Raw genomic sequence first — 13,820 nt, forward strand, 5'->3', positions numbered from 1 at the left:
TTTAATTAATATGACTAATTAATATAAAAATATAATAACATAAATATGTCATAATACAAAATAGACAAATATACCGAACTAACGTTTAGGGTAGTTGGTGGGCTTCAATATGTAAATACAAAAGTATGTATACAATTTCTTATTTACCCTACATGCTACTGTACTTATAAAGTCCCATAATGTCTTCAAAGAATACACACACAGTAATCTATTAAAGAGGTAAATTTCGAGATGTAATAAACTATTAGAAAATGGAGGAAGGCTCGCCATTGTGGTGACTGGGAGTAACTGCACAGGGGTGTGTTCAAGATGACCAATGTTACAAGGGATTATTATAAAGTAGCGGGAATTGATGTAACACCAAAATATTGGTACAGTTACCATTTAATTAAGTTATAGTTATTCTTTAGGTTCCCTACTGTGCCAGCATTGAGGTAAACGACTTTAAAACAGTTATGAATCCGCCCTGCTCCTTTGAACTGTTCCCCAGGAAAGACTACAAACCCTGAACACAACTGTTTCCGCAGACGTCACTATGGCGGGAGGTAATGGCTGTGACAAGTTCAACTAAATAACTTTGCTCCCTGGTTAAATGTTTGAATTCATGTCGACGTCGTGAATGGTCGTTATCAAAGATAGCTAACGAATGCTGAAATGTCTACGTCTTCTGTATCAAAGGTAATATTTGCACGAAGCAAAATGGTGCAGCGTTTTATGAGTACTTCCTGACGCTTTTAACTCCACATTTCAGGGTTGTTTTGTTTTCAAGCCAGACGCCCAGAAGAAGAAGAAACGTTCTCTCGGTTTAGGTAAAACAAGTTACGGGAATAGTAAACCGCCATATCGATTTTCACTGATAACTTTTTTTTTTTTTTTTTTTTAACTTTCCACGTTTTCCCATAGAGGACTACTTTACGCATGGCTGTGAAGGATCTGAGACCAGTGAAATACGCTTCAGACTCTTCGATGATCTGTGGAACAAGATAAAAACAGATACGGAGGTATTTGTTACATTAGTACTGTGCTGATACTTTAATTAGATGTTGTCTTAAAATAAGGTTTGCCCTTTAAATCCATTGCATGTGTATGCATGAGAGGTTTTATACTAATTTAATGGATACAAACTATGTAGACAAAAGTAGCACATTTTTATGCCCTGTAACTAGAGAGTGTAAAGACCTTAGAACAGAGGTCTCAAACTCAATTTCACTGGGGGCCAGTGGAGGTAGAGTCTGGGTGAGGCTGGGCCGCATCAAGTATTGGGAGTAGGGCTGGGAATCTCAGGGAACCTCACGATATGATACATTTCACAATACATCCATGTGATAACACCACTGTTAGTTCAGTGTTGGTGTTTACTTGCCCCTTTAAGTATGTAAGTAACACTGAGCTTGCCCGGATGTTGCGGCCTGCAGTTACACTACTCTGATATTGGTATATATGTTTGTGTTTATGTTTCTTATGTTCTTATTCTTGCTTGTGTTTTCTTTCTTTTCTTGGGAGAATGAACAGAATAAGATTTTCATTCCATGGTATAACTGCTGTTTTACCATGCACATGACAATAAAACTCTCTTGAATCTTGAATCTTGAATCTTGATGTCCAGTTGTGGGCCACAAGATACGATTTAGTGGGCCGCAAATAGCCCGCGGGCCGCAAGTATGAGACCACTGCCTTAGAATAATGTATTAAGATTAATAGTAGCTGGGTTCAGTATGAGAAGCGTATATTCTTTGCCATTAGCTTTTGCAGGATGAACTCAACAGGCAAATCCTGGACAGCTTGCTGGACTTCACCAGGAAGTGCTCCTCCACTCGTCAACAAAGCGACTGGGCCTCACGGATGAGAGCCAGCGAGATTCCCACAGCAGCACTCATGCTTGGTATGATGATGATAACAGTTTTACGCATTTGTAGCGCCATATTTACAGATTTAAAGTTGATCTGCAGATGCTTTTTGTCATCTTCGGATTGCTCTCACAAGGTGTGAATGTGCCGGACCATGACATGACCTTCCAGAGCCTGTCTGAGCTGCTGCAGCAGTCTGTGACTCCTCATGTGGCCTGTGTCCAGGCCAAAGAGTGTGCAGGTAAGGCCTCCCCCAAAGCTACAAAAAGTCAAAAAATATAAATATTGCGTCCTCTCACATGACATCATGCACAATGATGTGTCAAACTCCTGGGTTTTGTGCAACTGTAGAGGGATATTATTGATCGTAAGACAGTTGTAAGACATATCGGCTTCATTGTTTCAGCATTGAAGCACTTGATGAAGAGGGTCTTGGAGAGGTTGATGGACACCGTGGTGGCTTTTGATGATGATGACGACGATGAACAAGAGATGGTGCCTGAGCAGAGAAGCACTCTGGCGCACAAGAATGTGCACTGCTCCCTGAGCTCTCTTTGTGAATGGTACAGCACGCAAACAAAGGTGGGACTTTGAGGCATCACTCGTGACAGACTTTTCGACTTTTGCAACCTCTCTTGAATTGTCATCCTTCAGAAATCAGACACTCCCGGGAAAAAGCGCAGGTCTCTGAGCAAAGATCAGCACTCCCCCATTGTGGTTATTTTTAAAGATTTGGAGGCCTTCAACCACAAAGTTCTTCAGGACTTCATACTCATCTGCAGGTAACAAGGGACTTAAAAACTTTAAACTGCTTAGAAAATATGTGCTTAAAAAAAAAACTAACCTTGTTTTTGCAGCATTTTTAAAGAATATTTTTCATATCCTATTGTGTAAAAAGTCTATTTGTTAACAACCTTTAAAATGTGTGCAATTAGATTTCGATAATACTAGTACTATAATAAGTAAAGTGAGTAACTCTGCTGCTAATATAAGCTTGCAACAACAAAACATGAATAAAATATTTTACTATTTGCAATTTTATTGTACCTGTTTCATCCTGTTTATAAATAAAAGAAAACAAAACGCACGTGGAGTTAATCCTGACTGAATCTTACACCTTGCAAGATTTGCATGATAATAGGTTGATGTTTGAAGCATTGTTTTTACAGAAAATGCTGGCTGAACTCCAAATTGTTCTACTTTTGGGGCATTCAACTTACAAAGTATGCATACATTTGTGTAAATATACTATGTACCATACCTGAACAATGATCTACTGTATGTCTGTCTTGCAGTCGCTACATTGAGCGGCTTCCCCTCATGTTCATCTTCGGCATCGCCACGTCGCCCACCACCATCCAACACATGCTGCCCCATTCTGTGTCGTCGCTGCTGTGCATCGAGCTCTTCCAATCTCTGTCGTGTACTCAGCATTTGGCGACAGTCATAGACAAGGTGCACAAAGATGAACACAAAACTAACATTTGGTGGCAATTTTGACGTAACTTTGTTTTTTTCCCGCAGTTGGTCCTGACACATCATTTCCCTTTTAAGCTGACTGGCAAAGTGATGCAGGTGCTGGTCAGCCTCTTCCTGTATCATGACTTCTCAGTGCGGAACTTCATCAAGGGCGTTCAGGTATGGCGTAGTATGGTCGACTAACAGTAATATAGCTTGGCAATGTTAAAGGAAAACAAAGAAATGAAGATGTTAAATTAAAGATAAAATGCAAGAATAGTAAATCAAATAAGAATAAATAGAATCCATGATAAATATTAAGTAGTGAGGAAGGAAAGAAAAGAAAGAAGGGAAGGTGAAAAGCAAACTAATAAAAACATTTCAGGCTTTAAAATGTCTAAAATGATCTTATAATCTCATAAAATGTCTTAAATATGATTGTGAAAGATCTTAAAAATGTATTAATGTTACTTTTATTTAAGACCGCTGAATAAACTTCAGTCTCACATTTAAATGTTTCCATTTTTGAAGATGTTATAACAAACACACAAAAAATGCAACTACAGCACCTGTGCAGCCCGGTCTGAATTTATCGAGTACAATCAGCTCGTGTACTGTGTGCACGCCATGGGCCTCCGATTTCCCTTCATGTCGTTTGTACTGTTTTGTGAGTATTGATGTGAAATAGGTCTTAAATTCTGTTCATTATGGTCTTAAATAAGTCTTAAATTTGAAAGTTTGAAAGAAATGTGTTGAATCCAGCAGAGACCCTGTATACAGTATACAGAAGCTTTTGCTGTGTTAAGGAAAAGGAAGAAATAAAACAAAGGAAAAAAATTTAAAATATATACAATAAATAAGACATTAAAATAAGGACAAAGTGCCGGCATGATGGATAAATATATGTATAAACACTGGAGTAAAACTTGACAAAGCTACAATTCATACGAGTAAGTTATTACTGGATATACTGTAGATTAGGCAATAAGTAATTGTTAATGATTCATTCATAAAATATATTAATTATTGTTGAATTTTGCATAATATATTGTGTTATAAGGGCTGCCAAAAATAATGCCTTAGCGGCTGTAATTGCTTTAATTAATTACATTAAAATTTTTAGCGTCACTAATGCATGCGCATCATGTCTCTGTTATGATGGCAGACGGAGTCACAATAGCGTCCCCACAGAGCCTGACGCTCTTTAATAACTTTATTTTGACCTCAACACATCAACAGCAGTGCAATTCCAATACCATATAATGTATTTATCTTCAGCTCACAAACACGTCTCTAGTCAGCTCGTCCTGAGAATGACACTTCCTCATTCATTGTCAGACCACGAGATGCATTCACAGATACTCCAAAAATCACAACAATGTCTTTTATTATGCATGTACGTACAGAAAGACAATGGAAAACAGTAAGTGGACATTAATGAGGGAAGTGTAATTTGTTGCATTTAAGTATGCTCTGGAATCCCAGAAAATACATTTACGCTCAAAACATGTGAATTCAATTTAGGTTACCTAGTGTCTTTGAACGCAACCCTTCCTGGCTCATAATGACACAGCGTGATTCAAATGTTCTACTACTATTAAAGAGACTGTCGTTAGGCAAATACATTCTTAAAATACAGCAAAAACTGATATATTTCACACATAGTGACAAATGGGGATTAATCATAATTAGTTCATATGTAAACTGTGATTAATTTGATAATTTTTAAAAATCATTTGACAGACCTAGTTATTGTTACATTAAATCACACAATTGCCTCTGCGGGCTTCATTAAATGTCTCAATTAGTGTGCGTGTGTGTGGGTGATGGACTTTTGTGTTTAAGCTGGCTCTGCTGGAGCACTTTCACTCACAGCCTCTCAGTGTGCTGTGCTGCAAAAAGAAGGAAGCTCTGCGTAACGTCATGCAACTCAGCCACGCTGACCTTGAGAGGATCAGGAAGCTGCCATCGTTCACAAGGTACGTGTTGGACTGGTCAAAGGTTAAACATACACAATATGGACAACAAACCATAAAACCATAGAAGAAGTGAAAATAGGAAGTTGCTGTTTGAACAGTTTTTACTGTTCTGGGAAGAACATATTTTTAGGCCAAAGGTAAACTGATGTTGCACCTGCTGCCTCATTACAGTATGTTGGTGTTAGTTCATTTCAACAGAACAGAAAACGGCCTTCTACAAAGTTGGAAGCATACAGTCCAAAATATCTGGGTAAGATGAAGAATTCATGTTCATGGGCAAATAAGATTTTGGTTAACGAACCTCTGAATGTGAGCACAGTCACTTCCGGAGATTAATCGACCTCCTTTGTTCATATTTACAACATTCTCCTTGGAAAATAGTGGAAATAAAAATGACCCATTCTTTTATTAATTGTACAGGCAACATGTAACATACTTAACTGTCATCCATCCATCCATCTTCTATGCCGCTTATCCTCATGAAGGTCGCAGGGGTATGCTGGAGCATATCCCAGCTGACTTTTGGGTGAGAGGCGGGTTACACCCTGGACTGGTCGCCATTCAATCGCAGGGCACATATAGACAATCATTCACACTCACATTCATACCTATCGATAATTTCGAGTTGCCAATTAACCTAACATGCATGTTTTTGGAATGTGGGAGGAAACCAGAGTACCCAGAGGAAGCCCACGCACGCGAGCATGGGGAGAACATGCAAACTCCACACAGAGATGCCCAACAGTGATTCGAACCCAGATCTTCCAGATCTCCTGACTGTGTGGCCAACATGCTAACCAGCTCCTTATTGTCATACAAGTGTAAAAAGAGGTTAAGCACTATTAATATAAACGCACTACAAAACAGTCAGTCTTATACGGCCAAATATAATATAATGACCAAAGGTGTACCACGTGTCGTATTCTTTAACATACATAAGGGCAAAAAGAAGTTAACCACTGTAAAACAAACACTCAACAAGAAGACTTATAAATGATCTATTTCTTTGTGACATTATGAAATGATGCTTTTTTTTTTCTCAAAATTATAGTCTTATTTTTGGAATAGTATTAATTTTGTTACCATGCAAGTGTAAAAAGAAGTTAACCACCGGATGATGTACAAACGTTGAAACAGTCAACAAGCTGGACAAAATTATTGGGATAGAACTGGTGTCTTACACTTACTTCACATACCTTTTGGTGTCTTGTGTTCCTCTCATTTTCCCCCTTGAAGGTTGTTCTATTTTGGTAAAAAAGTTCCACAAAAAGATGACGAAAAAGAAAAAAATCCTCTCTGAACTTGTCTCTCCTGTAGGACACTGAGGTCTTTTAGTCAAATTCTTATTTGTGCAACTTTAGAAGCGCCACAGTATTTGATTGAAAAGTGTGTCACAGTACTTTTGACGGTATTGTCGGTTAATGTGAATGTGTTTAATGTAAGTCTGCAACTATATAATGTCTTCACAGGTATGTTGAGAAGCAGGAATCTGAAGAGCGGGCTGAACTGTTAAAGAATGACGCTCAATTAAAGGTACAGTCCTTGTTCTGTCTCCACTGACTTGCACTGAAATAATCACCATCATGGAACGGGACTTCCAACGGTTTCAGGAGGTTTGCCACAAGCTTATCAAGGACCTTCACAAATACCACAAGAATTATTACCCTACACTGAAGTGTCTCCACGCTTTGACCTCGTCTTTGCCTCGCTACCCCCTCGGAAAACAGGCAAGAAGGCTTTCCTCTTTATCTAAACAATATATCCTTTTTATTATTATTATTATTTATTATAACTTTCATAGTTGTTCCTGTGTAACACGGGATTATCCGCAGATCCGAGAGCTCCATTTAATTTGCCTGGAGAAGAGTGTTTGGGAGACTGAGGATTACCAGTCAGCCTTGAAGCTGCTTAAGTAAGCCTGGATAATTCACCCCATTATTCTTGTTTCATTTAAATAGCTGAGATTTTAAAACTTTGCTTGTTTAAGATGGAGTAAGTTTTGCAAATGGAATATATAGATGATGTACTCACTGGCCACAACATCATTTTATGAGAGCCAATGCAGGGGCTGATTCTCATAATAAAATAAGGAGTATTTGGGCCACACTGAAAAGAAAAAAAAAAAAGTATTACAACTGATGGAACATGATGAGTAATTTATGAAGATGTTTTTGAGAAAAAAAGTCTTAATATTACGAGAAAGTCTCAAAATTTAAATACTAACCTAAACATGACAGTCCAGCAACTGCTGCCTTTCTCTAGAAAGACATCCTTCAGGTATAATGAAAATAAGTTGCTTTTAACTTTATATAAGTAAAATTATGACTTTTTTTTGTAATATTCCAACCTCAATTTTGTTGTAATATTCCTTATTTAATTGCATAAAATTATGACTTTTTCATATTACAATTTCATTTGTTTAAAATCCATTTTTTTTGTTGTTATATCATGACTTTATTTTTGTGTAATTATGTTTTTGCTGTTATATTCTTGTATAGTATATTGATATTTACTATTTATTTTTTTTAATTACTACTTTTTTATTGTGTTGGTTTCATTTTCTTAAAATGCAACCTGTTTGAAATATTCTTTTGTAAAATGATAATTATTTGTTCTTGTAATAGTAGAACATGTTCCTTTAAAAATATATTTATATGATTTCATTTATGTATATTCTTCTAATATTGATATTTTATTTTTTCATAATACACTTTTTTTTGTACAAATACTGTATTTTGTTACCTTGTCGAAATACAGGTAAAAAAGGAAGGAACAGCTCTAAATATGCTACAGTATAGTTCTACACTACACTACTACAGCTACATTAATAAACACATTGTTGAATTAAACCCTTTAGTTCTTAATACAGTATATTGTGTTTGTAGTGGCAAGTGATGACTCTGACTATGAGATTGTACCGGTAATATGCGTTCACTGCGCCCCCCGGTGGCCAACATACTTTTTTTTTTTTAGTTGGAGCATCCCATGTTTTTTTTTGTCCTCCAGGATGTTGGCCAAGGACGAGCTCATTGCTTTGCTCCAGAGATGTGCAGAGATCCTGCAACCTGTCAAGTCAAAGAAGATGAAGAGCGCCCTCGTCCAGCTGGAGGACATGATCACCAAATTGAAGCAGCTGGATGGTAAGTTGTGGGAAACATCTTCCTCCCTGGTGACTAACGAATATAAGCATCACTTTCTGCCAACAGCTGCCAGTGAGGTGGCTCAATGTGAGGAAGGAAGTCTCACCTCTCCTGTGAAGGAACTTCAGAAAAAGACCGATCTGTTCCAGCTGCAGAAGGTAAACCACCAGGGCGCGGAAGGCTCCTTTGTTGTGATAGTTGACTACAGATTTAACCTCCTCTATCCAGGCTCTTCTAGAGATGAGCGAGTCCAGAAGATCCAAGAAGCAGAGTCCTTTTGAGATCCTGCGAAGTGAAGCACTGGAGTTTATCGACAACCTCGTAAAGTGAGACCCGTGATTGTTTTGATTGTTTTACATCTTGTTTTGCCAATATTTCCTTCCTTCCTTCCTTCCTTGCTAGGAGTCACCTATTTCCTCCAGAGTGTCAGACGCTGAATGAAGTCTGCTACTACAGCTCCTCTTCCTCTGTCAGACGCCACCTCAACGCGACACCCCGCACCTCCATTCAGGCTGCGCTCAGCAGTCCTTACTATTATCTTTTGGTACATACAGTATGCATGCGCCAAGGTCAAATTCCAACAATGTCATGGCACATTTCAAGCTCTTCACACCTTACAGCTGTGGACTGACGATTGTATATTTAAGACCTTATTGATCCCACAACTGTTTGAAAATGCACGTGTTACAGCGGAAAGAAAAGACAGGCAAGTAACGATTAATTCGAATATAAAATAGGGAAGAAAATATATTTTAAAAAATTCTGAATGAACATAAACGCAAAATGTCAATCAAAAAACTCAAGATTATGTATTTTAAATATATATAAAAACAAGTAAAAGCATGAAAGTTTTATCAATAAAAGCACATTGCACCTTATTAAACTGTATTTATAGTTATGTTTATGTACAGTATATTAACCTAATGTATATGATTGTATAGATGCTTAAAATGTATATAAAAACATTAGAATTACATTTTTAATGGATTATTTTGCATTATTTTTTAATTCAACTTTTTTACTCCAGCTGCAACTTATAGCGCTATCTTTATTCTTGTGAGTATTTTACCAAAATTATGACTATTCTCTTAAAAAAACTTTTAATCTAATTTTATGTAAAATTACTTTGTCATTATGATACAATTCTCGTGAAGTTACAACTATCATTTTGTAATATGAAAAAAAATTACATTTTCATGAAGGCTAAAAAAAAAAAAGTGGAGATACATGTTTTTGATTTAACAGAAACAAAAGGTGTTTGTGTTTTTTATTGCATTTCTCAAACTAGGAAACAAATTGTTATGCTATACAGTGTATTGATGGGAAAAGTGCCATAATGCATATACAGTACATTACATCTCATGTTAATGCATAAGTGCATTGTGAATATCTTCTGTTATCGTCTGTGTTCCAGAATGACAATCTAAAAACAGAAGACGGGAGCGTCTCCAATGCAGCGCCTGACATCTGTCTCACCTACAAGCTGCACCTGGAGTGTGGCCGCCTCATTAACCTCTATGACTGGATGCAAGTGAGTGCACTCTTTTGTGTTTCAACCTTAGAACAATAAACACCACCTTTCAACTCTGAACACGTTTGGACTTGTTTTTCCCCCTTTCCTGAATCAAAGTCAAGTTATTGATCCTCGATCGGGTGGCACGTTTTTGTTGTTTCAGGCCTACGCCACTGTGGTGTCTGCTGCAGAGGGCCATGATCCAGATTCTGATAACTTTGGGAAAGTGGACGATGTCAAACAGTATCCTTCCATATTTCATTAACTATAACTTAGGAACATCATTTGGACTTCCCTAACTGTTCTCCAGCGCTCGGTTCATCCGAGCTGTGTCAGAGCTGGAATTTTTGGGCTTCATCAAGTCCACCAAGCAGAAGACAGACCATGTGGCCCGACTCACTTGGGGTGGCTGCTGACCCGCCTCTCTGTGGTCCAAATTGATATCATGGAAATATTAAACTTAATGCCTGGTATCAGAATTCCCCTTTTATCTTAGCAGCATTATAAGTCTCAGCCAATGACAGTGCAGTCACTGACATGTTTTGTAGATTTACAGTAACGAAGTGACTGAAAGGTGCCCAAGGATCAGTCACCAACACATGAAGAGCAACTCTACAAAGTGTCAAATTCTTCCTTTACAGATTAAAATCCTATTTGTAATATATTGGCAACGTATGTTAGCTACAGAAGGCAAGCTCTTAGATTGTGTAGGGTACAAGTATTTTCTGTAAACATGGTCCATAGACAACATGCTTTAAAATTAAAAGATCCTTTATTGTTTTGTTGATAAGGACAATGGATTCAAAGTGATGCCAGTAAAACAAATCAAAATAAATAACACACTGGTCAAGGGAAGGAGAAGAAAAAAACTAGACTACTTAATGCTTAATTATAAAAAGGAGAGACGCAAGCATCGTCTTGTTTTTAACGGTCGTCCACTTCCTCCAAGATTGACCAGCAAACTCTACGCTGCTCTGCCATATTTACACGTAACAAACAGAAGAGTGAAGAAGCCTGGAATGCTGGGAAATCATAACAAAAAGTGTGACGTGTCAGCACGTGCACAGCTGGGACACGGACCGACCACAGGTGGAGGGAGGGTGGGGGTGGGGCTGGGGTCCGCTTACATCGGGAAGCACCGGGTTGTTTACAACCATTTGCCCAACCACAGAAATATGGCACAGTAAGAAAGAAGTTTAATTTCAACTAGCTATAAACGGAATCTCGTCACATCAACGATGAGCTTTTTTTTTTTTGTGTGTGTGTGTGTGTGTTTTTTTTTCCCCCTTCCTGGACATGTCACAGGATCTGTGCGCTCAGGAAACATCTGGAGAAGACAGACAGATGAAATAATAGTTAAGAAAGCAGATGTGTAACTTTAAACGAGGCAGCACTTTCCCCTGCGGGACAGGAATGTGGGAACTTTTTTGAGACAGAGATAAGACTCACAGCTTGCAGGTTGTTCGCCGAATCGTCGCATTAGCTGGTCGTGCGTGAACTTCACAAAGGTGTCGTATTGTTCTACAAGAACAACTTTTATGAGTAAACAAATACAAAAATACAGTCCTATTGATAATTTCATGAACAGTGACTGAAAAGCTGAACAATGGCAGTCATACCAATCCTCAGATCATGCAAGTATTTCCCCTGGTGCTTGTGAGCAGCATCAGGATGATCTCAGCAGCGTGGATGCCTGGTAAGTGGTACAATCTTTGACATTCATTTCTACGAACCTGCCAGTTTGGAAGTCATGGTCTCCTCGTACTCTTCCCGGACCTTCTCTTCCCTTTCTTTCAGCAGGCGTTCACAGATCATCCCTACTTGTTTGAGGGTAAATAGCGGCTGCTCTTTCCTCGATGGAGAACTGCCGCCAGAGGACGTAGCTGCAAATAACAAAAGACCATCATTACTGTGAGCGTGTTCGTGTGAAATCACTTACACAATATCACTTGTAATACATCATGTGCTAATAAGGAACTGGTAATATTTACACCAGTTACAATGCAGTCTAGCATTGCTGTGGACACTTGGGTTTTTCCCCCGATCTATTTTTTTGAAATTGTCACCATGTACTATTCATGTCATTGTAGCTTGGTTCTGTTTAAGCCCCACCCTCCAGCAGTGATTGACAATCATAGGGGTATCTACATGTCTGACTTTACTCACTCTTCATACAGTCATTGGCTGTCTTTAGTCAGCATCCATAGTCACTGTTCATGCGATTATTTGGGTGGCTACATGTCATGACTGTACTGGTCATTAGTCCAGTTACATGCCAAGGACTGTACTGTCATTGGGTGGTGTGCATGTCAAATGACTATTGTCATTGGCCAACATGTCAATCACTGTTCATGCCGTCACTGGACAGTCTACAGCTTCAGTTAGTGTTTGTGCAGTCATTAGGCAGGTGACGGAAGCATTGTTGGCCCGCTTGTTAAAGTACATGTCAATGACTGTACTGGACATTTTTTAGGTTACTTCTTGCAATCTGGTCCAACTGCACATCAGAGACGACACCATCATTGACTGGCTTCAAAGTTATGGTTCGTTTAGTCTTTGGCCAGTCTACATTTCAGTCATCCGAATAGAAGAAATAGTAGGGGTTTGATTCCAAAACTTCAAAGTGGTTCTATTATGATTTTTATCACTTTGAACAGGCATCCAAGACAATAAAGTACTTGATGCATATTATAGAGTAAACTGTGACTTCAACAACCTGACATAGTGGACTGGGGTGGAGATTCTGGAGAGCAGCAGCAGTCTGCGGTCTGGTAGCCTCCAGCATCTAGATGCTTCCTCTTTTGTATGCGTTTGTACTCCTGCTTGATGCTGTTGAGGATTTGTTCTAGTGGGACAAAAGACAAGCACATAATGGATCGAGAACCAACACATTCATGAGGGTTTTTTTAGGGGTTTTGCTGAGACTGAACAACAGGTTGTTCAGGCCTCAAAGGTTCAACTTTTCTACGGTTAAGATTACCTGCGCTCAGCCTGGATGACGACTCCCCGAATGGCGAGGGTTCCAAGCTCAGGTACTTCCTGGGGGACGAGGACGACGGAGAAACGGGCATACACCTTCGTCTTTTGGGAGAAGCAGGGCTCATGAGTGGATCAAAATCCATGCTCCTCTTTAGGGTAGCGCCACACGCCATTGCTTCAAACTGTTAAAAAGAATGAGAAGATGTGTACGATACACCTAAATGAAGAGAGTAATCTGTCATACGTTTATAGTTAAGTATGGTGAGTCATCGTCTTTTGACAGTTGCATTTGTTTGCTTAAAACGCATTTAGTGGCTTATCAGACACATGATAATCATGTTGCGCAGCTGAGGCTTTAAATGTGTGCTAACGTTCGCGTCGCTCGCTCGCCACTAATAACAGAAGAAAACAAAGCTAACGGTAGCTTTAGCTACTCCTTGCCAGGGGATTACGCGACACGGTAGATTTAAACAAAAACAAACTTACCTTTTAAAGAGGTCGTTCGTATTCGAACTGTGACAGTTAAGTTCCAAGTGCCCCCCCCCAAAAAAAGTTGAGGAAGCGAGCAGCCAGCTGCGGGCTGACTGCCGTTGAGATAGCGGAGCTAGCTTAGCCAACGTAACTCAGCTGCTTGTTTTTGATACCAAGCTATCGGCTTCCCCCCGGCTAGTGACGTCATGTGTGACCACAGTGCAGTGCATTTTGGGCCATGTAGTACAGCGCGTTCAAAGGGAGACGATAACAGTGACGATGCTACGTCTGAAAAAAAGTGTTCTTAACTGTCTGACGTTAGCTGTTCGTTTCTTCATTGTTAGGTGTCTTTTTGTGATGTCGAGGGACCACAGCGGCTTTATTCACTGCATCTGACCATGTTGAATGAATACTAATGAAGGAATGGATGCTT

The 13,820-nt window shown here is 39.0% G+C and overlaps 2 protein-coding genes across 5 annotated transcripts; one reads left to right on the forward strand and one right to left on the reverse strand.

The window, feature by feature from the left end:
- The first annotated feature begins 527 nt into the window (after positions 1-527).
- Positions 528-10,410, forward strand: orc3 (origin recognition complex, subunit 3). Of its 4 annotated transcripts, none has more exons than XM_054797054.1 (20): positions 528-678; positions 752-809; positions 904-1,001; positions 1,744-1,882; positions 1,984-2,088; positions 2,254-2,429; positions 2,502-2,629; positions 3,017-3,070; positions 3,143-3,302; positions 3,372-3,485; positions 5,151-5,284; positions 6,754-6,817; positions 6,895-7,196; positions 8,291-8,424; positions 8,491-8,582; positions 8,653-8,750; positions 8,827-8,968; positions 9,839-9,955; positions 10,101-10,180; positions 10,248-10,410. In XM_054797054.1, exons 1-20 carry the CDS (start codon positions 655-657, stop codon positions 10,351-10,353), a joined length of 2,325 nt encoding a protein of 774 aa, XP_054653029.1. In that variant the 5' UTR covers positions 528-654; the 3' UTR covers positions 10,354-10,410. The 4 variants fall into 4 exon arrangements, with proteins under 4 accessions (XP_054653029.1, XP_054653032.1, XP_054653030.1 ...); XM_054797057.1 differs by lacking the exon at positions 3,017-3,070 and having other exon boundaries at positions 6,895-7,011; positions 7,117-7,196; XM_054797055.1 differs by lacking the exon at positions 3,017-3,070.
- A 280-nt stretch (positions 10,411-10,690) lies between these two features.
- LOC129192751 (akirin-2-like) lies at positions 10,691-13,603 on the reverse strand. The gene is made up of 6 exons (XM_054797058.1): positions 13,403-13,603; positions 12,918-13,098; positions 12,654-12,782; positions 11,671-11,820; positions 11,387-11,458; positions 10,691-11,264 (listed from the first exon to the last, which is right to left on the reverse strand). Exons 2-6 carry the CDS (start codon positions 13,087-13,089, stop codon positions 11,254-11,256), a joined length of 534 nt encoding a protein of 177 aa, XP_054653033.1. The 5' UTR covers positions 13,090-13,098; positions 13,403-13,603; the 3' UTR covers positions 10,691-11,253.
- Positions 13,604-13,820: the final 217 nt, after the last annotated feature.

Source organism: Dunckerocampus dactyliophorus, chromosome 13 (genome assembly GCF_027744805.1).
Source record: "Dunckerocampus dactyliophorus isolate RoL2022-P2 chromosome 13, RoL_Ddac_1.1, whole genome shotgun sequence".
Taxonomy (NCBI): Eukaryota; Metazoa; Chordata; class Actinopteri; order Syngnathiformes; family Syngnathidae; genus Dunckerocampus; species Dunckerocampus dactyliophorus.

Coding starts and splice junctions, on each gene's coding strand:
- orc3 (XM_054797054.1), top strand. CDS start 655: ATGTCTACGTCTTCTGTATCAAAG. Junction 3,071..3,142: donor TGGGGCATTCAACTTACAAA/GTATGCATACAT, acceptor TCTGTCTTGCAG/TCGCTACATTGAGCGGCTTC. Junction 3,486..5,150: donor ACTTCATCAAGGGCGTTCAG/GTATGGCGTAGT, acceptor TTTGTGTTTAAG/CTGGCTCTGCTGGAGCACTT.
- LOC129192751 (XM_054797058.1), bottom strand. CDS start 13,089: ATGGCGTGTGGCGCTACCCTAAAGAGGAGCATGGATTTTGATCCACTC. Junction 12,783..12,917: donor GTCATCCAGGCTGAGCGCAG/GTAATCTTAACC, acceptor TTGTCCCACTAG/AACAAATCCTCAACAGCATC. Junction 11,459..11,670: donor CATGACTTCCAAACTGGCAG/GTTCGTAGAAAT, acceptor TTGTTCTTGTAG/AACAATACGACACCTTTGTG.